This window comes from Misgurnus anguillicaudatus, chromosome 24 (assembly GCF_027580225.2).
Source record: "Misgurnus anguillicaudatus chromosome 24, ASM2758022v2, whole genome shotgun sequence".
NCBI lineage: Eukaryota > Metazoa > Chordata > Actinopteri > Cypriniformes > Cobitidae > Misgurnus > Misgurnus anguillicaudatus.
Genome location: NC_073360.2, coordinates 25,816,170 through 25,842,317, shown reverse-complemented (window position 1 = coordinate 25,842,317; position 26,148 = coordinate 25,816,170). Strand labels below are relative to the sequence as shown.

General features: G+C 35.5%; 3 protein-coding genes and 1 long non-coding RNA gene across 9 annotated transcripts; 3 read left to right on the top strand and 1 right to left on the bottom strand.

Annotated features, from left to right (window-relative positions):
- Positions 1-3,727: 3,727 nt before the first annotated feature.
- On the top strand, positions 3,728-5,740 carry LOC141361673 (galectin-5-like). Its single transcript, XM_073863304.1, has 4 exons — positions 3,728-3,777; positions 4,093-4,181; positions 4,260-4,413; positions 5,514-5,740. Exons 1-4 carry the CDS (start codon positions 3,772-3,774, stop codon positions 5,658-5,660), a joined length of 396 nt encoding a protein of 131 aa, XP_073719405.1. The 5' UTR covers positions 3,728-3,771; the 3' UTR covers positions 5,661-5,740.
- A 1,899-nt stretch (positions 5,741-7,639) lies between these two features.
- On the top strand, positions 7,640-15,728 carry LOC129438188 (galectin-9B). Of its 6 annotated transcripts, none has more exons than XM_055196820.2 (13): positions 7,640-7,789; positions 9,684-9,772; positions 10,017-10,224; positions 10,632-10,748; positions 12,547-12,576; positions 12,717-12,743; positions 12,884-12,910; positions 13,050-13,076; positions 13,265-13,294; positions 13,634-13,657; positions 14,173-14,261; positions 14,370-14,502; positions 15,021-15,728. In XM_055196820.2, the coding sequence occupies exons 1-13, from the start codon at positions 7,754-7,756 to the stop codon at positions 15,165-15,167; spliced, it is 984 nt and encodes a 327-aa protein (XP_055052795.2). In that variant the 5' UTR covers positions 7,640-7,753; the 3' UTR covers positions 15,168-15,728. The 6 variants fall into 6 exon arrangements, with proteins under 6 accessions (XP_055052795.2, XP_055052794.2, XP_073718783.1 ...); XM_055196819.2 differs by having other exon boundaries at positions 14,346-14,502; XM_073862682.1 differs by lacking the exon at positions 12,717-12,743 and having other exon boundaries at positions 14,346-14,502.
- A 766-nt stretch (positions 15,729-16,494) lies between these two features.
- LOC141361434 (galectin-5-like) lies at positions 16,495-18,549 on the top strand. The gene is made up of 4 exons (XM_073862684.1): positions 16,495-16,710; positions 17,016-17,104; positions 17,601-17,754; positions 17,884-18,549. Exons 1-4 carry the CDS (start codon positions 16,705-16,707, stop codon positions 18,028-18,030), a joined length of 396 nt encoding a protein of 131 aa, XP_073718785.1. The 5' UTR covers positions 16,495-16,704; the 3' UTR covers positions 18,031-18,549.
- A 5,941-nt stretch (positions 18,550-24,490) lies between these two features.
- LOC129437346 (uncharacterized) lies at positions 24,491-25,178 on the bottom strand. Its single transcript, XR_008642245.2, has 4 exons — positions 25,062-25,178; positions 24,905-24,964; positions 24,762-24,821; positions 24,491-24,655 (listed from the first exon to the last, which is right to left on the bottom strand). It is a non-coding gene; the product is annotated as an uncharacterized lncRNA (long non-coding RNA).
- Positions 25,179-26,148: the final 970 nt, after the last annotated feature.

Below are 26,148 nucleotides of genomic sequence, written 5' to 3'. Positions count from 1 at the left end.
TGTTCACCAGAACAAAGACATTTATACAGGTTTGTAACAACATGAGAGTGAGTAAATTATACTGAATTTTAATTTTTGGGCGAACTATAAATCCGATGGGGTCAAAAATTAGGGTGCACCTAACTTTTGTGCTGGTGCACCTAAGTGCAACCAGTGCAAAAAGTTAGTCTAGAGCACTGGCCGTTCATTTAAAGTAGTCACTCATCATCAGCCGACCCCGCCTAAACCATGTCCATGTATCTATGTGGTAAATTAAGAAAAAGTAAAGTAAAGTAATAAGTAGTGAAGTTACTTTTCAAATGCAGTAACTAGTAAAGTAATCTCATTACAATTTAAAGAAGTAACTAGTAACTAGTAACTAATTACATTTTTTGAGTAACTACCCCAACACTGGAAACGCCGCCACTGGATCTATAACATATAACAAAGACAGACATACTGTAGACTAAGACACAAGGCAATATATACTAACAAACACAGGTGAGTGGGATTACACTGATTAACAAAACACAATTGATAAGGAGAAACAATGATTACAACAGAATAGGGATGATTAAACAATGACTAAAAACTAATGAATAACACAAAACCGTAACAGTACGCCCCAGGGTGGAGAAGCTGTCGGGAAGAGCCAGGGTGGTGGACAGTTCATCCCCACCCTGGAGACTGATGAAAGTGACGACAACCAGCAGGGAGGAATCCTGGGCGGAGTCGAGGATCCAGAGGGCCGGGGCGGAACTGGTGGGTCTCCTGACTGAGAATTGTGCCTTGAATCCTGGAAGTCACACGTATCGTATCTATTTGCCTTACAATACAACTGTAGCACTGAGGATCTCTAGAACATGAAATTCCTCAAATTAAATGAGTTTTTGAAAGGAAGCAATCCTGCAGGGAGAAAGTGCCATCCAATTTGACCTCACATTCTTCATTGAGACATATAGGGAGATTTTCCATGAGATCTTTAACCTTGGCAAAACTGCTCCTGCATTACCTGTAAGCACTGCAGCATGTTAGCGCAGATTTACTGTGCTAAAGTTGATCAAGACTGTCTTGAGAAATACAATGAATGACAAATATTGAGCAATTGGGGGAGTTAAGTATATAGGGCAAGGGTCATAAATCTGAATTTTGTGGAAGTGTTTGCAAAAAGACTGGCAATAGGAGAATAAAGCTGTATTGATTAGATTGTGGCCTAATAAAAAATGCACATTGTATAATTAACGCATTTTGTTCAGCTTTTCTTATTAATTTTAGACATGACATATGCTAAATTTGTGTACAATAAGGGTATATGGAATTATGTTTTAATGTGTTTTAAACAAAATATTGTCATTTTATTTGGTTTGCACATATTTGCTGATGTATAATTATTTTTAAGGTCAAGAACTACACAATGTAAAGAATGATTAATTGCCAATTAAAGCTCCTCAGCACAGAAGATGTTTTGAGGTGTATGTGTGGGTTGTCAATCAACACACCAGTTGTCAATTATGAGTATCGTTTTGAATTTGCTGGATTACAAACTGCCATCAAAATTAAAGTTTAATTACATTCCAGTTGCTGTAAGAAAGGGCTACAAACAATCCCCCGCCGGCTGCATCTTCACCTGCGACAAATTGATTTTGGAATATTTATAACAAAAAAAAAAGGTACGGACTGCTGCTTTAAAGTCATATTGTTACATTAACCAGAAACAAACATAAACAAGTAGCCTATAACACATACCACTAAATTTTTTGTTTGGTTTTTGGTGCCATACCAAGATTTAGCTGTGGCCACCCCTATTAAAATTTTCTGGGGGTGCCATTGCACACAAGGCCAATATATACTAATAGATGAGTGAGATTACACTGATTAACAAAACACAGGTGATAAACATTGATTATTAATGACTTAAAACTAATGAGAAACACAAAACTGTAACAATTTTCAGTTTTAAGACTAGTCCACACGGACACTGTTTTTTTCCTCCAAAAAAAAATCCTGTCCACACATGCTTGGTTTAAAAGAAATCTCCGTCCTCATGAAAAAGCAAAAACACGCTATCAAGCGCTGTCAAGAGCATGCCACACCAGCAGGCGGCGATATAACCCAAATCGTAAAGTCACCTTGGCCAATCAGAAGCGACGTTCGCAAAAACCCTGGTTTTACTGTCAACACGATAACACTGCAACCAGCATTTCTTAAAATCCTCACCCTGGCAGGGGTTTTCAAATATGTTCAGTTTCAGTGCACTAATATTGCGTTTTCGTGTGGACGAATGGCCGAACCACGTAAAAAAAGTCCTGGTTATAAAAATACCCGTGTCCGTGTGGACTAGGCCTTAGTTTCAGTTTAATTTATTTATATATATGTACAATATATGGTCGACCAAAGTGCTGCACAGAAAATAAAATGATGCTATTAACAATAAAATAAAACAATCACACAGAGTATACAACACAAATGACACAACTGAATACAGTAGTTACTCTAGTCCATAAGCCTTTTTAAAAAGGGCTGATCTCAAGCTAAAAGGCAGGTTATTCCATAACTGGGGTGCTGCCACCGAAAATGCAGTATTCCCCTTAAAGATCACGTTCTTCCTGATACCATTTTTTAAACCCTAGTTAGTGTGTAATGTTGCTATAATAGCATAAATAATACCTGTAAAATGATAAAGCTCAAAGTTCACTGCCATGCGATATATTTATTCAATAGAATTCCTCTTTAAAAGCCTACAAAGAACGGCCGGTTTGGACTACAACCCTCTATTTCCTGCTTTAATGACGTCAGTAAAACAGTTCGTTGACTAAACTCCGCCCACAGGAATACGTCTGTCACCAGCTTTGACTCAAACGGCTCTGCTAAGCTAAGCTGCTATCGAATCACAGCACACTAAAAACAAACTACACAATCAGAACTCGATACATATTTCTGAAGGAGGGACTTCACATAACAAGGAAGACATCAGCCTGTTTTGAGGACAGTGAAAACAGCGCTATACAGATAAGTAAATTGTGTGAAAAATACCGCGTTTTTTTACACGTGAAACATGAACACATGTTATATTGCCCACTATAAACACAATCAAAGCTTCAAAATCACAGACAGAACGGGAGCTTTGAGCTTTAAGTGCATATTGGGTACAGACAACAACAGTGTGTTTGATGACCTTAAAGGCCTATTGATCTGATGATAGGAGAAAAGATCTGATAAGTAGTTTGGAGCCAAACCATTCAGGGATTTATAGACAAACAATAATACCTTGAACTGGATTCTATTCTCAATGGGGAGGCCGTGCAATCTAGCAAAAACAGGCGAAATGTGTTCCCTCTTCCTTGTTCACTATATTTGAAAATAATATAGATCCTGCTTCACGCTGTGCCACATTACCATCTTGAGTGTGCATTATTTTCTTATAATTCAACGGCCCATCGTCAATTATTCCTTACATAACAATCGGCTTGATGTGCATTTACTACACATCTACGTATCCACATGATGAGTAAATAATTGAAATGTGACACATTTTTTGGTGGCCGTTAGGTATTGTACTTAATGAGAAAGGAATGTTTTAGGTATGTTCTCGTAAGAAATTCGTTTTTTTATTTTCCTAGTATATCACTGACTAATATTTGTGGTCAGATTTCAATGATGCCTATAAAAGGAGTTTGATCTAAGGGTGGGACAATTATTTCTATTTAAACAACTGGACATTGTGCATTACTAGTATCAACTGTGCATTGATTGGTCTTGTATACCCAGCTATAGATTTTATGAACTGGCAGAATGACTGTAAGTTACAAATATTTATTTGCTTAAAAACTGTCGTCTTTTTGTGACTATAAATTTCTAAACTGCTTTTGCTTAACTTACCAGGTAGTGATGCTTATTTCCAAAGTGCTTAATGTTTTATGGTAATATCTTTAGGATATCTATTGTATGTTCTGACTTTTTAGCTCAGGCTCTTGTGAACGGCAGATATTTCTAGTGTAATTTTTTTGACAAGTAACAAATGTTTTTTATATATATATATATATATATATATATATATATATATATATTACAGTAGATTTAAATAAATATTAATATAAATATTTGTTTAATCAGCCAGTCCAACACAGAAGCATTATCAAAGGTGGACTAAAACCTGGAAAAAGCTTTACTGTCCGAGGAGTGATCAACCCCAACCCTTATAGGTAAGCTCTTCATATCTTCTGTTTTAAAATTTTGTTTTTATTTTTACGTTGCCTCACTTTTGATCTTTTTGCAATCAGGATAGAATTCAACCTGCGCCACAGGTTCGGCATTGCATTTCACTACAATCCACGTTTTGATCAGAATAGGGTAGTGTGCAACACTTGGGATGGTCAGTGGGGTCCAGAGGAATTTCCTGCAGGGATGCCATTTAAAGCATGCCAACCCTTTGAGGTAAAACTCCCATCTTTATATTAATGAACACTATCTATATTGAATGTAGCAGGACATTATATATATTTAAGCAATATCGCTCAAGTAGGAGTGTGATATCATCACGGCTGTGATTAGGCCAGAGGCAATAAATCCATGACAAGTTTTTAATCAAAATGCTATAAATCTATTGAATCAATAGCCTATATAAATGTGCATTCATCTTTGCCATGTTATATTCATTTAGTTGACTAGTTGTACAGACTAATTAAAAATATAAACATTAATGTCATTAATCAAAACACTTTGTCATATTAAGAACCCTGTCATTGCGGTACTTGACGTCGTCGCTTAACGTCTTTCACAGCGATCAGCTGTAAAATGTTTTTGGTCCTGCTCGATTTTCGTTGACTTTGAGTAAAATTATGTAAAGTTTTTCATAAGATCCTCTGGGGTCAATGTGTTAGCATGAGAAGCTTGATGTTGTCGGGAGAACAAGCACCCGTCTCCCGAGTGCCTCTCAGGGAAATTATTAGATGTTGATGGCTTACGTTTCTTTCCCATCACAGAAAACCATCACAGTTTTATCAATGCTATTAAAGTATTATTTTGTTTTGTTTGTTGATCACGAAGTACAAAGTAGATGAGGAAAACTAGGACTCCATGTACTCAGCGCGCCGCCATTGTGTGTTTACATTGCGTGAATGGTGCGCTGTAGGATTTATGGCGTTCTGTAAAAAAGGGGGAGTGGCGTTTATCTCATTTTGGGAAAAAAGGGAGAAAAGATGACAGAATAACACGGCGGATATTGGATTTTGCGTAAAATTAAGAATTTACTTGTAACTACTGACCTGAGATTTTGTCAATAACTAATTTTTTTCAAAAATGGCGTTTATCGCGTTTTGGAACCAAACTCTTCATATATATATATATATATATATATATATATATATATATATATATATATATATATATATATATATATATATATATATATATATATATATATATGATTAGTCCCAGCACAAGTGTTTTATGGCCGCTTAAGGATGTGTTTGCTTGTTTGTTTGCTTGTTTGTTTGTAAACAATACCTTATTATTATTATTCTATGCTTTTTCAGATCAGCATTTCATGTACTGATCATTCCTTCAATGTGTGTGTGAATGGTCAACATGTATGCTCTTACAAGCATCGCTTTCTTTCATTGAATGAAATCGATGTTTTTGAAGTTCTTGGAGATCTGCAGATAAATCATGTGGATGCTTAGCGGAGATTTCATCTATTTTAAGGTTCAAGATCATCAAGTCAATGTAGCAATATGTTTCTAATAAATTTGCTTGGTAATTTTATTGATTACTTTGTCTCCTATTGGTCTGTATACCAGTAAACTGCATTGACTGATTCTGAATATTACAGAAAAATAAAATTAACATAATGCAAAAAAATGTCTTTCTTGATTATTGTTATTTTAGCTTATATGTGCCTAATGTGGTTTTTAAATCAGATTGGGGTGTTATCACTGTATTGTGTTATATCATATGTATAGGGCCGCCATAAGCTGCCAAATGCGGCTGGATTACAGCAGTGGCATGTAACACAATCATTAACACAATAACTGTTTTGAAACGGTTCACCACTAGGGGATCTAGTGATCTAAAAATGAACTCAAGAATCAGTGTCTACCAGTGTTGTGGGTAACGCATTACATGTAACATGCATTACGTAATAATATTACTTTTCTAAAGTAACGAGTAAAGTTACGCATTACTTTATAAATGTACACATTAATATTTGAGTTACTTTTCAGTTTAATTATTTAAATATAAAATAATGTACTGAATTAAACGGAACATATTAATGTAGAATAACGCACTCTGTGCGCCTGAGCGGGAACAGTTTGAGTCAGAAACGGAGATGGCAGGCCAGAGCTTGAAACTTTTGCGATCATAAAATACCTGCAAGGCCTGAAAGAGATCAAGCCTCAGCCAAGTAAGAAAAAGTAACGTAAAAGTAACTTAAAAGTTACGTAAGCATTACTTTCCATGAAAAGTAACGCATTTAGTTACTTTTTTGGGGAGTAACTTAATATTGTAATGCATTACTTTTAAAAGTAACTTTCCCCAACACTGGTGTCTACTATGCTTCACTAATTTCGGGTCAGTTTTAATGTTAATAAAATAAAATGTGTTTTGTGTTAACTGGTCATTTGGCATTTAAAGTTTTTTTGAATTTTGTACAGAATTCAGATTTACACCTTTTCTTTTTTCCTGTAAAAAGTTACACACATCGTGGTACTGAATAAATTATATTTTACAGTACAAATACAATCTCTACAATTTCTTAGTTGAGAAATGCTCCAAAGCGATTGAGAAAAATTCGCTTTGGAGCTCTTTACATCATATCATCACTTAGAGATTTGGAGATCAGTCTTGAATATACATAGCTGCAGGTCTACATACTGTAAGAACTGTCAGAATGGCATTTAATCAACAACAGCCTTGTAGTTTTTTGTCTTTATTAAAATATTTTTTCAATGATGCAATATTTTACTGTTAAATCAGCAGAGGACTTCTCCAATTTCTTATTTCCAATTTCTTAATTCAGAAATGCTCCAAAGCGATTGAGAAAAACTAATAATGCTAATAATGTCAGTTGTGTATTTTGTTCCTGAACTTCTCAAAACTTCATGTTAAGATCCCTCAAGCAGTTCCTCTAGATTTAGTTTTTACTTCCATTTGTTCTCCTATTGTATGTTGTGCAAATATGTTTAGAAATGCACATTACACTTTAAAAAACACAACCCTGCTTGGTTGAAATATAACCCATGCTGAGTGGTTTCAACCCAAAATTCTGGGTTATTTTAACTCTTGGTTTTTGCATCAGAATGCAACGAGATTCTGCTGAGGCCAGACCTGATGCTGTCTTGCTATTGTGTGCGGCAGAGGCCGACGTGCCTCAGGGTTGTTTATTTCATGAAGTTTCCCATATTTTACAGAAAAAAATAACAGAAGAGATCCTGATCTGTTGTCCTTGGCTTGTATTCTGTTAAGGGAAAAGCAAGTCGGTTACAGAACCTTTTTTCTTTTCAACCAACTTTATTTCATGACCTACAGTTTCACTCACATCTAATAAATATGTTAACTTTTATTTTTACAATCATATTACACTCAGGAAATCATGTTTTTTTGAAACAGTAGTTTGTGTAGTCTGAATCCTGGTTTTATGGAGGAACAGGAAGTCGTCTGTGGGTGGTTCCTCTTTAATCATTACCTTGTGCTTTTTACATCATATCATCACTTAGAGATTTGGTAATCAGTCTTGAATATACATAGCTGCAGGTCTACTGTAAGAACTGTCAGAATGGCATTTAATCAACAACAGCCGTTTTACAACCCGGTAAGAAATCTGTAGTTTTTTGTCTTTATTCAAATATTTTTTCAATGATGCAATATTTTACTGTTAAATCAGCAGATGACTTCTCATATATTTTTATTTGTCTTTTACTGAGTTCTCAGAAACACTGTAAAAAACTTTTAACTTAACAAATTAAGTTTTAACTTGTTTTTATAAGTTATGTCAACTTATCACAAGTCAAAACTTAATATAAGTCTAATTGACTTGCATAACCAAGCTGTTTAAACTTTTTTACAGTGTATAAGCTGTCACTGGGGCAGTAGTACCTTTTCAAAGCACATATCTGTACCCAAATGGTACATATTAGGACTTTTTATAGGGTACTGCACAGTGACAGCTTTTGTATCTTTATTTCTGACAGTGTATAATGCTGGACTTTACAGAATCAGCGGTTAGACTTTAACCAAATGAAGCTTTTCTATTTATGTACAGTATTTATGGAATCAATTCTAGAATTTTAAAACCACGTTCCAAAATCAAATGCTTATTTCGAAATACCCCAAAAATGCTGGTTTGTTTCAACCCATAGTTTGGTCAAATATGGACAAACCAAGCGTGCCGCACAAGCCCTGAAAAGTGAAGCCAAAACGTCTCGATCACCCCACAGTGACTGGTCACAGTATAGGTCATAAACCCCGCCTCCCCATGTTATTCAATGGGACTTGAGACCAACTAAACAATTTAATTACACTTCAATTATCTTTTTTCCAAAGCTGGTTTCTGTCATTTACTGTTTGTTTTTAGTTAGTTATTTAATGCTATAAAAACGAAACGTTGTGCCACGTCATGATTGACAGCCGTGATATGCGCATTCTGCGAGAGCGGGGTCTTGTTCCGAAATCGCTACTGCGCAGACCCAAGACCCACGATGTCAGCGCTGTATCGGGACACTGACATGGGGGCAGGGTTTCATATTTTATTGAAGCTTCCCAGGGCTCCACCATTAATTAGCGGACCCCCACACGCTGTTAGCATTAGCATTCCATTGACTCCCATTCATTTTGGATTCATTTTGACAGCAAATAACTTTACATCTGAGGTGTTTAAAGACTCAATTTGTCCATTACTTATTTCTAAAGAAACACAAAAATGTATAAAATGCTCCATTACCTTGTATCTTACGTTATGGCCCAGTAGAAGCAGTTTTTGTAAAAACAGGCTAACGATTGCGTCATAACCTGCGACCCTCTGTCGCAGAGTAGAGTAATTATTGTATGGACAGGAAGAGAAGCTCACAGGCAATCTTTTACTGTCTATGAGGCAATCGGGTGGACGTGGAGGTATAAAGTCAAGGGAGAAGCCCATAGAGAGTACATAAAGGCAACGAGACAAAATTGTTCAACAAAGTTCCTTTTACTGTCTATTGGTGATTCAGATTTCTCTTGCCTCAGCTATTGGTGGTGGTTGAGGAAATTCCCCCATTTATATGTAAAGCGCTTTGTGTACTGAGAAAAGCGCTATATAAATGTAAGGAATTATTATTATTATTATTATTATTAGGAGACTTACAATTGTCAGACAGGTTGCTTACGTGACATCTACGTCATCAAGCTCAGTTTGAGTCTGCGCAGTATGCCGTCCACCAGGAAGTGCGGGCTTTTAACTGACTTCACTTGTCTCCGTTAAATCCAATGGGGTCGCTGTGTCCATTTCTTTTACTGTCAATGGACACTGACGGCTTCACTTTTTTTACCAATGGAAGAGAGCGAATGGGCGTCATCCATCTTTATTTACAGTCTATGGGACAGACCCAACCACGATTACATTTAAAAAAAAATGTTAGAAAGTGTACATATTTTGATTGCCTTAAAACAAACAACAGGAATTGTACACATATACTAATGTGTTTTGGATGGTATTTGAATCTCCAATACAGAAAATCCCATTCACTGGTTCAATCCAGGGAGGCTTGCAGAATGGGAAGAGTATTATCTTAAGTGGACGGGTTTTGCCACGTGCTGACAGGTGAGTATTTCTGTAAGGGGACCCGTGGTGTATGTAGATAAAAACGGCTCATTGTAAGGTAACAAAAACAATACAGTTCATTATGTAAGGTTTTATACACCACTGATAATATAGTTATATTGCATTTTTGATCCTTCTAAAAGACCCACATTGCACCTTTAAACACATTTACATACTTTCCCATTCCTATATTGTTTTTTCTTTGCCATAAGTTCATGCTCAGTTTTCTCTCCATGTTCTGTAGATTTCATGTGAACCTCCAGTGTGGTTCTCATTCTGCGTCAGATATTGCCCTGCATTTTAATCCACGATATGAGGGAGGCTCTGTGTATGTGGTGCACAACACCTGTCAGAAAGGTCGCTGGGGTTCAGAGGAACGCAAGTACGAATCTCCATTCGCCTTAGGTCATCCGTTCACCCTCCAGATCCTTGTCACCCAGGACACATACAAGGTCATTCACTTGCTTTCAGATCTGCTTTTCTGTGGCAAAATGAAAACACATGATGATGATGAATAAGTAGTGTTGCACATTTGGGAAATCATTGCGTTAACTGGTCATGGGTTTGATTTTTTACTGATAAAAAGTAAATACACTCTCTTTGTCCCTAAGGGTGCATATTACTACTTACTATCTCAAAGGTACATATTGTTACCAAATGTATACATGTCTGCATCTAAATTGTTCATATAAGGAGATTTTTAGTGACAGCATTTGTATGTTTCTGAGTGTAAATTGCACTGTAATTTGCATTGAATTAAAGCATCTGCCAAATGCTTTAATGTAAATCACCTGTTCAAGGGCTGTTTTATTTACTGATATACTGTAAAAGTGAATGATATTGTTTGTTCTCTATATAGATAAGTACAAATGGGAGACACTTCATGGACTACAGACATCGTATTTCATACACTCAAGTTGACACCATCTCAGTGGGTGGAATGGTGGAGTTGAATTCTGTTGTCTTTCAGAATCCTGTAAGAACAAAACAATGATGCTACTTCATTATAGTGATATGGGGGCAGTTTCCCAGCAGGGTTTAAATTAAGCCAGGTCTAGGCCTAGGTTATATTAGGACTTCTAAAGGTGCAATGTGTAAGAAATGCAATATAATTTACATAACTATACAACCCTATATCACGCAAATACGTGAAAATGTCACGTTCTGCCGGGTTTGAACATGAGCATGTCACGTTTTCTGTTTGTGTCACTTCCACGTTTTGGTTACTCAAATTTTTTGTCCTATTTTCAAACCATTTTCGCTTCGGTTTAGGGTTAGATTTGATGCTTGTGTTATATGTCACTTTAAGTATTTGTCACTTTAAGTATTGGTTTATAAAAAAAAGATACAAGACTTATTCTTTTATATGTTCTAAACTTTAACCAATTGTCGCCTGCCGTTGGGGTTAGAGTTTGTTTAGGTAAGGATGTCATTGTATGTAAATCTGGCCCTAAACCAAAGCGACAATGGTAAGAAATTAGGACAAAAAAGTTAAGTAACCAAAACGTGAAAGTGACACAAACAGAAAACGTGACATGCTCGCGTTCAAGCCCGGCAAAACGTGACATTTTCACGTTGGTCCATACGTGAAATAGTCACGTATTTGCGTGATATTGGGTTGAACTATATTATCAGTGGAGTATAAAGAGCTTACGAAATTAACTCTATTGATTTTATTACCTTAGATTGAGCCGTTTTTATTTAAATACACCACGGGTCTCCTTACATGGAAGTCGCCGTAATGTTTCTACAGTAGCCCTAAACGGACAAATTGATCTGCAGAGCGTGTTTCGTCTCTATGTTGTCTCAGATGATGACATGTTAAGCTACCATATCTTCTTACTGTGTTTCGAAGTTGAGGTTGGTTGCAATTCGCAATCTCACCACAAGATGCCGTTAAATACCCAAACTGTACCTCTAAGCAGTTTTTACAAACATGCATTACAAATCAAAAAATAAAGGTCGGTAATATATTTTAAGATATGTCCGCAGTGCACAAGTTGTTTTTAGTTAAGACTGCCCAGACATTGATTTTATTCTGGGACTATGCCTAAACTGAAAAAAAATGATTCATTCAATTTATTCAATTTTTTAAGGTAAGTGGTCGCAATCAATTTATTTAACCTACATTTAAACAATAGTTTTTTGTTTTGTTTTCCTAATTATTATTATTATTATTTAAATGTAGCTTAAATAAATTAATTGCGACCACTTACCTTAAAAAAATTGAGTGAATTGAATGAATAATTTTTTTCAGTGTAAGTCCTGTTCGGGAAACCCCCCTATGGTGTGCTAAAATGTATTTGGGATGACAAGAAAATGTATTGTGTCAAAGATTAAACACTGTGGCTTCAAAAATTAAAAAAAATATATATATAAATACTTTTAAATACTTTAATACTGGAAGTTCAAGCCAAATTTAATATATGACTTTTATTGCATAAGCCAAACAATTCTTAAGATGTCAAGTTCACTTTTTTGAGCAAAACAAATGGTCTCAAAATGGTCTCAAAGTTACACTTTTAAAAATAAAAGTGCTTAAAATGTTCTCCACAGCGATGGCATAAAAACATTTTTTGTTCCCCAAAGAACATTTGTTTAAAAATAATGCTTAAAATCTTTCTTAAAAAAAATAAAACTCTTGTTTGATATTTTATATAATGGATATATTCTTCAATTTTTAAGTTTAATAGATAGGCCTCTGTTTTATCACAATGATGTGTTTGAAAGTATTTAGTGCATTTTAGTAATATGGTCGACTTCTTTCTTGGCAGCCCTTCTTACCTCCACAGCCTGGTTTTCCTGTAAGTATCACTTTGTTTTTGTACTGTTGAGATGACAAGACTGTTTTGCAGCATCTTTAAAGCCACTTTATGTTATCCTTTCAATGTTTTTTGTGTTTATTTTGTGCACTTCAGTAATATGATCAACATTTTCTTGGCAGGCTTTTCCTCAACAGCCAGGTTTTCCTGTAAGTACTATCACGTTGTTTATGTAGTGCTGTTGAGATGATCTTTTAAAGCCACTTTATACATTAGGTTATTCTTTTTCTCAAGGTTAATTGTGAATATTTGGCACATTCTAGTAATATGGACAACTTTTTCTTTGCAGGCTTTACCTCCACAGCCAGGTTTTCCTGTAAGTACGATCACATTGTTTATGTAGTGCTGTTGAGATGATCTTTTAAAGCCACTTTATACAGTATGTTATTTTTTCTCAAGGTTTTTTGTGAATATTTGGCACATTCTAGTAATATGGTCAACATTTTTCTTGGCAGGCTTTTCCTCCACAGCCAGGTTTTCCTGTAAGTACTATCACATTGTTTCTGTAGTGCAGTCACTGTTGAGATAGTACTATACCCTGTATGTTTTGCAACATCTTTTGAACCCACTTTATAAGTTATCTTTTCAAGGTTATTTGTCAGGAGTGGAAATAAAGAGTTGACATTTTTAGCTTCCCTGTCATAAACAATAAAGTTCATTATTTTTACAGGCTCAGCATGCCATACCTCCTGTATGTGGGGTAAGTCATGTAAAATGTTCATGTGACAACAACCATAACCATAAAGTCCTAAAGTCGTTGAATTAGAGGCTGCATAGTTATATAATGAAATACAAATTTACATTTCATGTTTGGAGTGGTAAGGATAGACTTCTACACAATGACATTGAGTAAACCGGGTCTCATGATACAGATTAACTTTAGTACGTCATCATTTATAACTTCCTGCTTTATTACTCACTGTCACACTGTTTGCTGCTGTTTTGGTGTTACATATATTTTTCAGTCAGTGTTGTGAGACCACAGTGTTGTTTTCTTGTATATAGAAGTGATCAAATGTTTTTTTCTCTCACCTCTCAGTTTCCTCCATCTCCAGTCGGCTATGTAAGAACATTTCACATCACATTCACATGAATTAGCACAATTGTGAATACATAAATATATTCAGACATATTGTGCTTAAATAAATGCAGAATTTAGCAGTTCTTCAAAACTGTACAAAAATATAAAAAAAAACTACACCAGCAGTTCTTGGAGTGAGATACCGGATTAATAGATAAACAAAATATTTTTACATATTAAATTATAAAGTGTTGGTCTAAGCTTAACTCGTCTAAGCTTCTTGATATTACATTAACCTCAGACTGTTGATATCTTTTTCTGTATTTTAATGTTAATTTTTAACACTGCTGGAGAAAGTCGTGTTTATTCCCCTTTTGAGTTCCCCTTTTGATGGAAACTTCATAAATCATTTGTATTTCAGTATAAGTGAAGGCTAGTTCATATGCAATCTTACAATATAAAAATGTTTTTGCTTTATGTATTTGTAGACTGTGGACTTTAATGTACTATTTTACACCGTGTAAAAATATCCTTAATTTTTTTTAACCCACGTTTAGACGATCCCATACAAAACGATAATCAACGGTGGATTATATCCTGGCAAAAACATTCTCATCCAAGGAATCATAAACCCTAATGCCAAGAGGTTTGACACTATTAACATTTTCAATATTCTGTCATCCTTAAAGTGTAAAAATCCGATTACTGAACTTTGTCTTTTCTCTATCAGAGTAACGTTTAACCTGTGTCACAGAACTGGGATTGCATTGCACTACAATCCCCGATTTGATGAGAATGTGGTTGTTCGAAACAGCCATAAAATGGAGAAGTGGGATACAGAGGAACGGTTTGGAGGCATGCCATTTCAAAGAGGACAACCTTTTCAGGTAGACAAATAGACATCTTTGTTATTTCTGAACAGATCCTTTTTTATTTAAATGGTCATATGACAGATGTTTTTCATATTGCTTTGTTACATGTTTGACAAAACTCTTGGTCTTTATGATTTCTGTTAAGATTTATCGATTCGGTTTCATAGACAAGGCTTAAACCTAGTCCCAGACTAAAATGTATTTTTGAGCTGTCTTACCAGAAAAAAATGTGCCCTATAGCCTATCCAATGCAATCCAATTTCAATTCGTTTGTGTTTTTCGAGGTGGCTAATTTGTATTAATTCGTACGACCATACTATACCCTTGCACGATTTGCTTTTGCCCGTATAACGTTGGGGTTAGGGATGGGGTTTCATTATACTTTGTACAACTGCACCAGTAATGTTTTTGTCTAAGTCACATTCATAAAATATAAATATATTTAACTAAGGCCTAGTCCTGGCATAATCCATGTCCTGTCTATGAAACCGGTCCATTTTAAAATCACTTACATTGTGTTTTGTATGTTTCAGGTCACCATCACTTGCAATCCTCATCATTACAATGTGTTTGTCAATGGCCAACAAGCACACACTTTCAATCACCGTTACACAAATCTGCATGAGATTGATATTTTGGAGGTTTGTGGGGATGCACAGTTGACTTTAGTGCAGGTTTAACACAGATTTCCTTTTTGATAAATCACCATAAACCATGTTTTAGCTAAAGAAAGGTCAAGAAGTTTTTACTGTGAAATGCAATGCCACAATACTGCCAATGTCTATGAAACACCACCAAGTTACAGTATTATATAGTGGTCTGTTTATATTATAAAAGTCAACTCTTCTTTGTTTTTCTCATAGCTCAAAGTAAACTGGATTTTGTCAGTAGTGGTACAGTTAAGGTGTATTCATCCAGGGCACTCTTATGCTATAATGAAATATACAAAATTGTGTCTGTAAAAAGTAAGCGTGTGCACCTAAACAATATTCTCAATTTTTTTTCTCCTAACAACAGTCTCAGGGTGGCAGTAAAAATTAATTTAGTATTTACATCAGAGGATCACTGATGGATTTTTTAATGCAGTGAACCTAAAAAGTTGCAAGGCTATTATTCCAATAAAATTCATTTAGACAAAATTGCTGTTAGCTTTCTTTGTATGTTATGATTTAAGTGTTTTTATGCAAAAGGACACATTTCCATGCACTTGTACTTTATTTTATTTACAATATGATACTGATTTTCGATATTGATTCTGAAACCGAGATATATGAACACGTAAATACACTTATATAAACACGTAACATGTTGCTTGATTTGTTGCAACCCTTATATGTTTTTTCCCTCATACTGCCTTCATTTTAAGTTTTGTGATGCATACTTAAAAAATAAAACTATGGTAAAAAAGGAATGTAAGGTCTGAACCGCAGCATGAGATAAAAAGCATAAAAGAGTTTATGAGGTGGACTTGAGCTTATAAAGGAGAATCATGACCCTTTAAGATGGCTGTCATAGGGCCCAGAAAAATTAATAATAAAAAAATCTTCTTGTATGCACATATTCACTGCTATTTGGTTTCACTGCACCTCAGCAATTTCATCTTTTTGGAAATTCTCAGTAACTAAAGATCATTTTCTAGTTTGTGGTTTCAGCAGATTGGGTGTGGAGATTGGCAGCTTGTCCAACATAGAGGAACCAAAAGAGTTTACCAAAAGTTACTTTGTGACAGAGAAGTGAGGTTTTATTAGTGCAAAAACAAGGACATGAATGTTGGTTTGACAATCTTTATAATGCATTATTTCCAGAAAAGGCACATAATACAAATAATACTCTGTAGACCTTATACCTTCCCTAAACGATGTGGTTTATTCTGCAATTTCAGTCGGTTAGAAGTGCATTTATTATACATCTACATTCCACATGATGAGTAAATAAGTCAAATGTGGGGGGTTTTGGTGGCTGTTACTTATGTTTTCATAAAATAGGAGTTTTTTTGTTTTGTTTTGAGTCTTTACATTTTCCTAGTATATCACTGACTAATATTTCTTTAAAATGTTGCTTTCTGTGGAATTATGTGGACAGATTTGATGCCTATAAAAGGAGTTTGGTCTAGGGGTGGGACTTCAATAATTTCTATTTAAACAACTGGACATTGTGCATTAGTTTCAACTGTGCATTGATAGGTTTTGTATTCCCAGCTAAAGACTAACTGGCAGAATGATTGTAAGTTACAAATATTTATTTATTTAAAAACTGTTTTCTTTTTGTGGCTTTAACTTTATAGTCTTTAAATTTGAAATTTCTAGTTTTTACTGACCAGGTAGTGAGGTTTATTTCCAAAGTGCTTAATATTTAAGATACCTTTATGATATCTATTTTATGTTCTAACTTCTTAGCTCAGGCTCTTGTGAAAGCCAGATATTTCAAGTGTTTTTTTCCACTTTTTTTACCATTTCACAACTTGAAAATATTTTTTTTCTTACAGTAGATATTAAATAATATTTTACATTTTTTTAAACCATAATCAGCCAGTCCCTTACAGAAGCGTTATCAAGGGAGGACTGAAACCTGGAAAAAGCTTTACCGTACGAGGAGAGGTCAACCCCAACCCTCACAGGTTAAACAACAGCAGACACCAGAGAGAATATATGAAGAGCTCAGATGCAAAAGCCACTAAACACCACCTCCGTCATTAATGATATTAACCGAATGCTCTTGGCACATACTGTATGCTCATCGAATACTTTCACTTCAAATCCACTTAATCCAACATTTACATATGTGTAGGTTTCAGTTTCTACCTTTTGAATGCTGACTTTTATCATTTGCAATGTTTGCATCTTTACTGTTTACTATGTTTTGTCCAAAGAAGTGGATTTTTAAGAAGGGGAGGTTTTAGCCAAACAAGCTTGTAAGCACTTAGAGGGGTTTGCAGCGAAAGACAGTCAAATGTTTTAAATACCAATACAATGACTGAAGTCACATTTACAGTTACTGTTTTTTGCATCTCTTTAAGGTTTTTGCATTTGAACTATTCATATCTTCTGTTTTAAAATATTCTGCTTTTTATTTTTCTCATTGCATTGTCTGACTTTTCATCTGTTTGCAATCAGGATTGCATTCAACCTGCGCCACATATTCGGGATTGCATTTCACTACAATGTCCGTTTTGATGAGAATAAGGTAGTGTGCAACACTTGGGATGGTAAGTGGGGTCCAGAGGAATTTCCTGCAGGGATGCCATTTAAAGAAGGTCAACACTTTGAGGTAAGCAAACTCGCAACTTTATATCAATGAACAGTGACTATATTGAATGTAGGACATCCTACAAATTGCATGCAGCACAAGTGTTTGCCTGTAAACAATACTGCATGTTATTTTTCTATGTTTTTTCAGATCTACATTTATTGTACTGACCATTCCTTCAATGTGTGTGTGAATGGTCAACACGTTTGCTCTTACAAGCATCGCTTTTCGTCACTGAATGAAATCGATGTTTTTGAAGTTACTGGAGAAGTGCAGATAAATCATGTGGATGCTTAGCAGAGATTTCATCTATTTTAAGATTCAAGATCATCAAATCAATGTAGAAATATGTTTCTAATGCATTTGCTTGGAAATTTTATTGATTACTTTGTCTCCTTTTGGTTTGTATACCAGTAAACTGCATTGACTGAATCTGAATATTACAAAAAAATAAAATAAACACAATGCAAAAATGTGCTAAAGTTGGTTTTAAATCAGGGGGGTATTATCACAGTATTCTGTTATATTATATGTAGGGCCGCTAACCTGCCAAATGTGACCAGATTACAGCAGTGGCATTGTAACACAATCACTCTCTGTGTTTAAAGTCCAGGCTAAAGTCTCATCATTTGATTATAAGTTTCGATGGTTAAATTTCAAACATTGATTTTATTTTTATTTCAATCTTTGGCATGACCTTACTCAGTCATTAAAGATTTCACGGTTATATTTTCACTGAATGTTCTTGATGTAGGATGACTTGAGCAAAAAATAAAAATGACTAGCTGGGATTTTTACAGACATACTCTTAACTCTGGCATTTTTTGGTCTAGAAGCCTAATTTTGGTCTTGTTTTAAAGAAGACGCTTTAAGGGGTTTTCACAGAGGTGAAAGGAGGTGAACATATTAAATAATTAAATTGTTATAGCAGTTTATATTTATTTTAATAAATAAAAATAATTCCATTACATATTATTTTTATAAATAAAATTATAAAAATGTAAATGTTTCACAAAAGTAATAATGCAAACATGAAGCCATAAATCTCAAGTAGTTCGGATCCAAATTTCAAGTTAAAATCACAAAAAATGAGGTGTGTGTCACACTTTTAGTGGTTTTGCCAACAACGGCCACTAGGTGTCAACTGTTTGCAGCATATACTTGTCACAAATTATTCAATTACTATCACTGCATTATTATTACTGCAAAAATGTTTTGAAATATGAAAACTACATTCTTAGAGCTTTCCAACAATATATAGTTTGTCAACATTTTTGAAGATTTATAATAGGATATAGTTTTATGAATATATAAAAATTTATATGCATTCCTATGGGGGGGCATATAACAAAAAACTGTCACTACATTATTTCTATCAACAGATGCCTTGAAATATGAAAACTACATTCTGAGAGCTTTCCAGAGATATATAGTTTGTCATAATTTTTTAGGTTTAGAGTAGGGTTTTAGTCTTATAAATATATAAAAACAAATTAGGCCTACCTGTGGTCCTGTGACATTTTAGAAACTGACTCTCATTACGTCATAATTCTCCCAAAATGGCAATGAAATATGAAAACTACACTCTTACAGCTTTCCAGTGATATATAGTCATGATTGTTTGGGTTTGGAACAGGGTATTAGTGTTACAAATATATAACAACAACGTGGCCCACCTGTATACCCGTGGCATTTTAGAAAAAAGCTCTCACTATGTCATTCCTTTACCAAAATAGTGATAATAAAGAAATCTACACCCTTAGAGCTTTCAAATGATATATAGTTTGTCATGATAAGAACTCACATGCAAAACACTGAAGTAAATGTTGGCTTCCCGCTGGAGGGACAGTGACATTTATCAGGATATAAATGTTTTGAGGCGCACTCTCTTTAAAATTGAATTAATTACTCTCCCTACATAATTTATTTTATAAAACACTGTTGATATATGTATTCTAGAGGCTTAGACCTTTCCAACAATATACAGTTTGTTGTGATATACATATAAATTTATATGGAAAATATTGACGTAAACTTTAATAATTTTGTGTGAATTTCAAGTTTGCAAAAGCAGGTTATTACAGTATAATTTTTTTAAAACGTACATTTTTGTCAGACATTTTATACTTATATATACAATATTTTGATTAAAACTGGATTAAATAATTTTCCAAGATTTTTCCACTTTTCCAAGTGTCTTTCAAACACTTTTCCTGTAAAATCGCAGTCAGTCAACTATATTTGCGTTTAGCTTGGAGTGCTCATTCATTGACAATGATATTAGTTTTGTTAACTAAAAAAATAAAACTTCTGTCATAATTCAATGCCCCATGTTGTTTTAAACCTGTATACGTTTTATTTCAACCATTTATGATCGAAATTGTACGTTCAACAGAATAAAGACATTGACACAGATTTAGAACAGCATCTGGTAATGAAACAAATGCAGATGTAAGGGTCCACTACTAAGGTGTGTCCATATAGACGGTGAGAACAACAAGATTATTAATGTTAGATACGACAGACCGCATTACGTACCGGTAGAAGAAAAATACATATATATACATATATAGAAATACCTCCATTATCAGCGATTTCAGACTATTGAGAAAAATACATATATAGAAATACCTCCATTATCAGCGATTTCAGACTCTACACCTCTGGAATTTTTTATTGCCGGAACGGGGGAGGATTATGTGGATCTAAACAATACATTGTTATTTTTACGACTCAAAGGGGCGGTTTCCCGGACAGGGATTAGACTAGTCCTACACTTAAACACTTTTAAGAGCTCTCCAAACTGAAAACAACTTGCACTTACATATCTTAAAATACATCAGTGCCCTTTGTTTTACCTCAAAATGCACATAGGTAATGTTTATAGTAAGGCATGTTTGTTAAAACTAGTTATATTTCCTAATTAAACTAAGGCCTAGTCCTGGATTAAGCTAATCCTGGTCTGGGAAACCGCCCCAAAATCACAAATCCAGATGGCACAGATATTGCAGATGGAGCTCCTGTGGGCCTTATAAACTATCCAAGCTGTTCTATTTTTGGGCAGGTGGATGTGTCGTTGGGGGACCGACTTATATCACAAAGTACTAGTACATACCCTTATCGTGGGATAATAGAATGTCTTACCAATTATGGGAAAGATGCTCTTGAAACACTCTTCAGTGCTGCGTTGTTCTACAAAGATACCGCGGGGCATATGGACGTAATGGATCCTGCGGGGGCAAATCGAGGGTTAACAAAGAGGGCTTCCTTCACCAACGCCAGTAATGTGGTTGAACTTCTCTCACCTGTTCACAGCGACATTTTCTTTCAAGAGAAACTGATGCTTAATGGGGTTGATATTAAAGTTCGTATGACCAGAGAAAAAGATTAATTTTGTTTGATGAGAAGCAACGCTACGGCCTACAAGCTAAACATCCTGTCAGCATCTTTATTTGTGAAAAAAGTGACAGTATCACCGGCTGTAAGATTGGGGCATGCACAAGCATTGCTTTCAACCACTGCCAAATACCCAATCTACAGAGTATGTCTGAAGAATTTCTCAGTACCTGCAGGATCGCGTGTCTGCATTCAAGAAAACTTGTTCTTAGGAACTCTACCAAAATCTATCGTAGTAGCGATGGTTGATAACGATGCCTTTGTGGGGTCGTATGATAAAAACCCCTTTGCATTTAAAAACTACGACCTTGAATCAAATCTTGACATCTTAAAAATCAGGGACTATCTATTGATGGAGAAGAATTCCTGCACGGCTATACACTCTACGCATTCAATCTAACTCCGGATGAGGAGTGCGGGCAGCACATTTCGCTTATTAAGAGTGGAAATATTAGACTGGAAGCCCGTTTTAGACAACCCCTCCCCCGGACAGTAAATTTAATTTTAATTTTTTTGACAGTGTTATAGAAATATCAAATCGTCGGCAGATCCTGGTTGACTACTATTAATACTCAAAAATGAATACTGTACAGCTTACATCAGTTATGGACCGGATTTCCTGCAACATCCATTTTCTCGGAGTACTACCGTGTGATTATCTACCGAAAGAGCCTTTAAAAAAATTACCATCAATGGTTATATTGAACACACATCCTTCTGGACTTCCCGGTTAACATTGGTTAGCCATCTACATAAACGAAGAGGGTTTAGGATGTTTCTTTGACAGTTTTGGCAATAAACCAGATTACCAAGGATTCCACCAATTATCAAAAACTTTTTAAAACTCAATTCTAAGTAGATACAACATTCGAATGTGCAAGTACAGCATTGTGTGTTTTTTCTTTACCATATGACAAAGGGACTTGAATATGATTATGTACTGAAAATGTATAGTGATGATTTAATTAAAAATGATAAAAAAGTGTCTACATTTGTGAAAAGATTAAAACAATCTAACTGTAATGAAAATATTTTCAAATGTATTCAGTGTGTACAAACAGGTGAAATGTTTATACCTGTATTTTCTTAATAAATAACAACCAATGACAAGTATTACATCTTTTGGGGGGTTTATATACGACATTCAACATTACAGATAACAACAACAATAAACATTCTCAGTGTTTTTACAAATTTAACCATTGACCTCTGTCAAGAACAGGGGGTGAAAATACATGCCCTTCTGAAAAATTTAATTTTTTTGGAGGTGTGCCCTGATGACTCTTTTTTCTTTTATTACTCCTCTTAGACGAGTTTGTAATAACTGAAGCATACTTGTTTTTGAAAGAGTTAATTACATGTCTGACATAATGGTTAGGCACAGTAGAGAATGGTATATTTAAAATAGCAATTGCCTCCAGAAACTCGTTCCATCCAATAGGTCTCCGTTCATCAGCGACCTTTTGTAGGGATGTGACGCTTTTAACTAAATCGAGCATGTGTGATCCAGGAATCAATCTACCTTTAAACACAAATTCTCCCGAATCAGTCCATGATGTGATATCCTTAGTTTTAGACAATTTATCCAAAATGTATCGAACATTTTTAACACTTCTCTGTGGAACATTCTTTAAAATGTCATCAGCAACATTAGACAAAGTATCCGGCGGATTCACGTAACACAACAGGGTTTTCATTTTCAATGTGATCAGGCTGTGGAAGAGTTCATGTTAATGTGTTGGTCTCCCTGTCCGCTTGTCTAGAAAGTTTTAAAAATCTCTGCAAAACAACTGTATACATCTTAGCTTTTTCATATGTGTCCAGATCAGACCTGTAGAGAATATTTCTTATGGTCATATCCAAGTCATTTTCCACGGTATGTTGAATAGATTCACGAGGGGTACCAGTTTTCAACTTATCCAGCTGGTGCTGCGGTACTAAAAACATTTTCTCAGCATACTCCATCAGCAAATACTTATTTCGAGGTGATCAAACTGGTTATGAACGGTATTGCAACACTTAAAAGAGGTAACAGAAAACCTCCTTATTGATTGATTAATCTTCTTTTTCTACAACTCCAACCTTCTTATCTGCAACAATTTTGATTTCGTTACTTCTTCTATTCAGTTTCCGATATTGTAGTGGGGTGAGAGGTATATTGCCATGAAGAACATTTAGAGCTACTTCGCACAATGTAACAATGAACTCATCCGTAGCAACCTCTAAAATAACACGTCTTTGTCGAGGTGTAGCCTTTAATAATAGCTTTAAAAGAGATAGATTTCTTAAAAGTCTAGCAGACATTCTCAAATATTCGATGAATTCAGCGCTTCTTTTTCTTCACGCACTAGCGTGTCCACGTCACTCTGACTTAAACCCATAAGGGTGTCTGTCGTGTTAGAATTATCGGTAGGATTTACTACACCACAACCTGTTTGTAACAAATTTGTTCCAAATCTTTGTTCATATGACCGAATCATTTCATTTTGCCTTTCACGTATTTGGTCGTATGTTAGGTCTACCCCCGCAGGCACAGGTTCCAAAATCTGATGTGGATATGACCGAATCATTTCGTTTACCCTTTCAAGTAATTGGTCTTGTGCGGTCGCAAACATTTCAGTCTCAGCCTCATATCTAGCCCTTACAGTAGGTATTTCTTGACAGCTATGTAAATCATCTGAACGCACTCTTTTACCAGCCATTTTCAAAAATATTTAGAGATTACACGGATATTTTCTCTGATTATGCCCAAAATAGCATTACAAATTAACGTTAGCCAATGTCGATATAGCCAAACAAAAAGAAAAAACACTTAAATTACTCTTAACCGTAATAAAACTAGCAATCCAAAAAAAAAAAAAAATCACAATTAAACCAGTATCACAAAATAGTAGAAAACCCCTGCAACAACACGTATTTGAACTATAAACCAGCATCACCAAAATAACCAAAACATATTTAAAAACACATTTAAAACAGCATCGCAAAATAGTGCCTGTCTTCTCACTTGCGCTGTCAATTCCTGCAACAACTCATTGTTGAAATGTTCCTGATTTGCAGGTAGAGATGTTTCAAAAATCACAGAAGATTCATCCTCAACACCGGCACCAACCACACTTGGCAGATTAACCGCCGCAGATGTCTGCGAGTCCAAAGACGATGTCAGTACGGTAGTAGCTACCGGTACTATCGCATCACCGTTAGGCCCTTGCCAACGCTGCAGACCATGAATTTGTGACAACTCCAGCTCCTAACAGGTTTTCTGTATAGAAATCTGTTTAAATACAGTAAGATTAGTATACTACAACACCACAGTATTTAAACATTGAATATTTAGCCACATAATCACACTTACCAAATGTTTTAATGAAATCTGTGGGGGTATCCCGAGGTTGCACATCAGAGACTAGTGTATTGTCCGGTTAATAGAACGGGTCTGCTTACGTTTCCAACTAAGACTAAGTCTTGAAGATTTTGTAGGTGTTCTGTGGTACAAATCCTGGTTGTGTGACTAGTAATGCGGCATCTACATGTATAAAACAGAAAGAAAAGTTTTTTCAAAAAGAGTTAAGACACATGTAACAGTCAATAATACAGATTAAAGAGAAGTAAAGATCACATAATATAGTTACCTTGCAGTTCACAGTCCTCATTAACGCCTTGAGAACCCTCATTTATTGCTGGGGCATTTACTATTGGTATAAAAGTGTAAAATGTAAGTATCACATTTTCAGAAAAAAAAAATCTGAATATAATTAAAATAACACAGTATTACCTTGCAGATCGCTGTTCCTAGTGTCGCTTTGCTCTTCAACATTTATCAAAGTAGAATTCACTAATTTGGAATGAACGTATAATATAAAATATCCATATATAAATGTGATTATATAATCATTCAGGTATTTACATGAAAATATAATTAAAACACTTACAAAGTTGGTCGATCTGATCAAAATGTTGGTACAGTAGGTGGGCAGCGTTTTAAAAATTCCTGCATCGTATACATATACATTTAAAAGCCTGTTAAATGTTAAAAATAAAAACACAATGGGCCCTCCCAGCCAACATTTGTATATAGGGCCCATATGGGTATGAACTGGGCTGAAAAATGGGCCCTATATAGGATTGTCCGCGGGTTCCATAATGGCCTCATGCCAGTTGCCCACATGGATTTCATGCAGGATTGCACTTGCTACTAGGTGGGCCCCACCTGGGCAACATGCACGACACCCATATTGGGCCCAGATTTGAGTTTTATATGGGTACTACATAGGGACAACATGGTCATGAAGTATGGGTTGTAAGTGGGATTGTCCACGGGTTCCATATTTGCCCCTTGTCAATTACCCATGTAGGTTATCTGTAGGATTCCACTGGGTGTTTGGTGGGCCCCAATTGGGCAATATGCATAATGCCCATGTTGGGCCCAGATTTGAGTTTTATGTGGGTACTACATAGGGACAACATGGTCATGAAATATGGGTTGTAAGTGGGATTGTCCGCTGGTTCCATGTTTGCCCCTTGTCAATTACCCATGTAGGTTATCTGTAGGATTCCACTGGGTGTTTGGTGGGCCCCAATTGGGCAATATGCATAATGCCCATGTTGGGCCCAGATTTAAGTTTTATGTGGGTACTACATGGGGACAACATGGTCATGAAATATGGGTTGTAAGTGGGATTGTCCACGGGTTCCATATTTGCCCCTTGTCAATTACCCATGTAGGTTATCTGTAGGATTCCACTGGGTGTTTGGTGGGACCCAATTGGGCAATATGCATAATGCCCATGTTGGGCCCAGATTTGAGTTTTATGTGGGTACTACATAGGGACAACATGGTCATGAAATATGGGTTGTAAGTGGGATTGTCCGCGGGTTCCATGTTTGCCCCTTGTCAATTACCCATGTAGGTTATCTGTAGGATTCCACTGGGTGTTTGGTGGGCCCCAATTGGGCAATATGCATAATGCCCATGTTGGGCCCAGATTTGAGTTTTATGTGGGTACTACATGGGGACAA

Coding starts and splice junctions, on each gene's coding strand:
- LOC141361673 (XM_073863304.1), top strand. Junction 4,182..4,259: donor ATCAACCCCAACCCTTATAG/GTAAGCTCTTCA, acceptor TTTTGCAATCAG/GATAGAATTCAACCTGCGCC. Junction 4,414..5,513: donor AAGCATGCCAACCCTTTGAG/GTAAAACTCCCA, acceptor ATGCTTTTTCAG/ATCAGCATTTCATGTACTGA.
- LOC129438188 (XM_055196819.2), top strand. CDS start 7,754: ATGGCATTTAATCAACAACAGCCGTTTTACAACCCG. Junction 9,773..10,016: donor GTTTTGCCACGTGCTGACAG/GTGAGTATTTCT, acceptor CATGTTCTGTAG/ATTTCATGTGAACCTCCAGT. Junction 10,225..10,631: donor TCACCCAGGACACATACAAG/GTCATTCACTTG, acceptor TTCTCTATATAG/ATAAGTACAAATGGGAGACA.
- LOC141361434 (XM_073862684.1), top strand. Junction 17,105..17,600: donor GTCAACCCCAACCCTCACAG/GTTAAACAACAG, acceptor GTTTGCAATCAG/GATTGCATTCAACCTGCGCC. Junction 17,755..17,883: donor AAGAAGGTCAACACTTTGAG/GTAAGCAAACTC, acceptor ATGTTTTTTCAG/ATCTACATTTATTGTACTGA.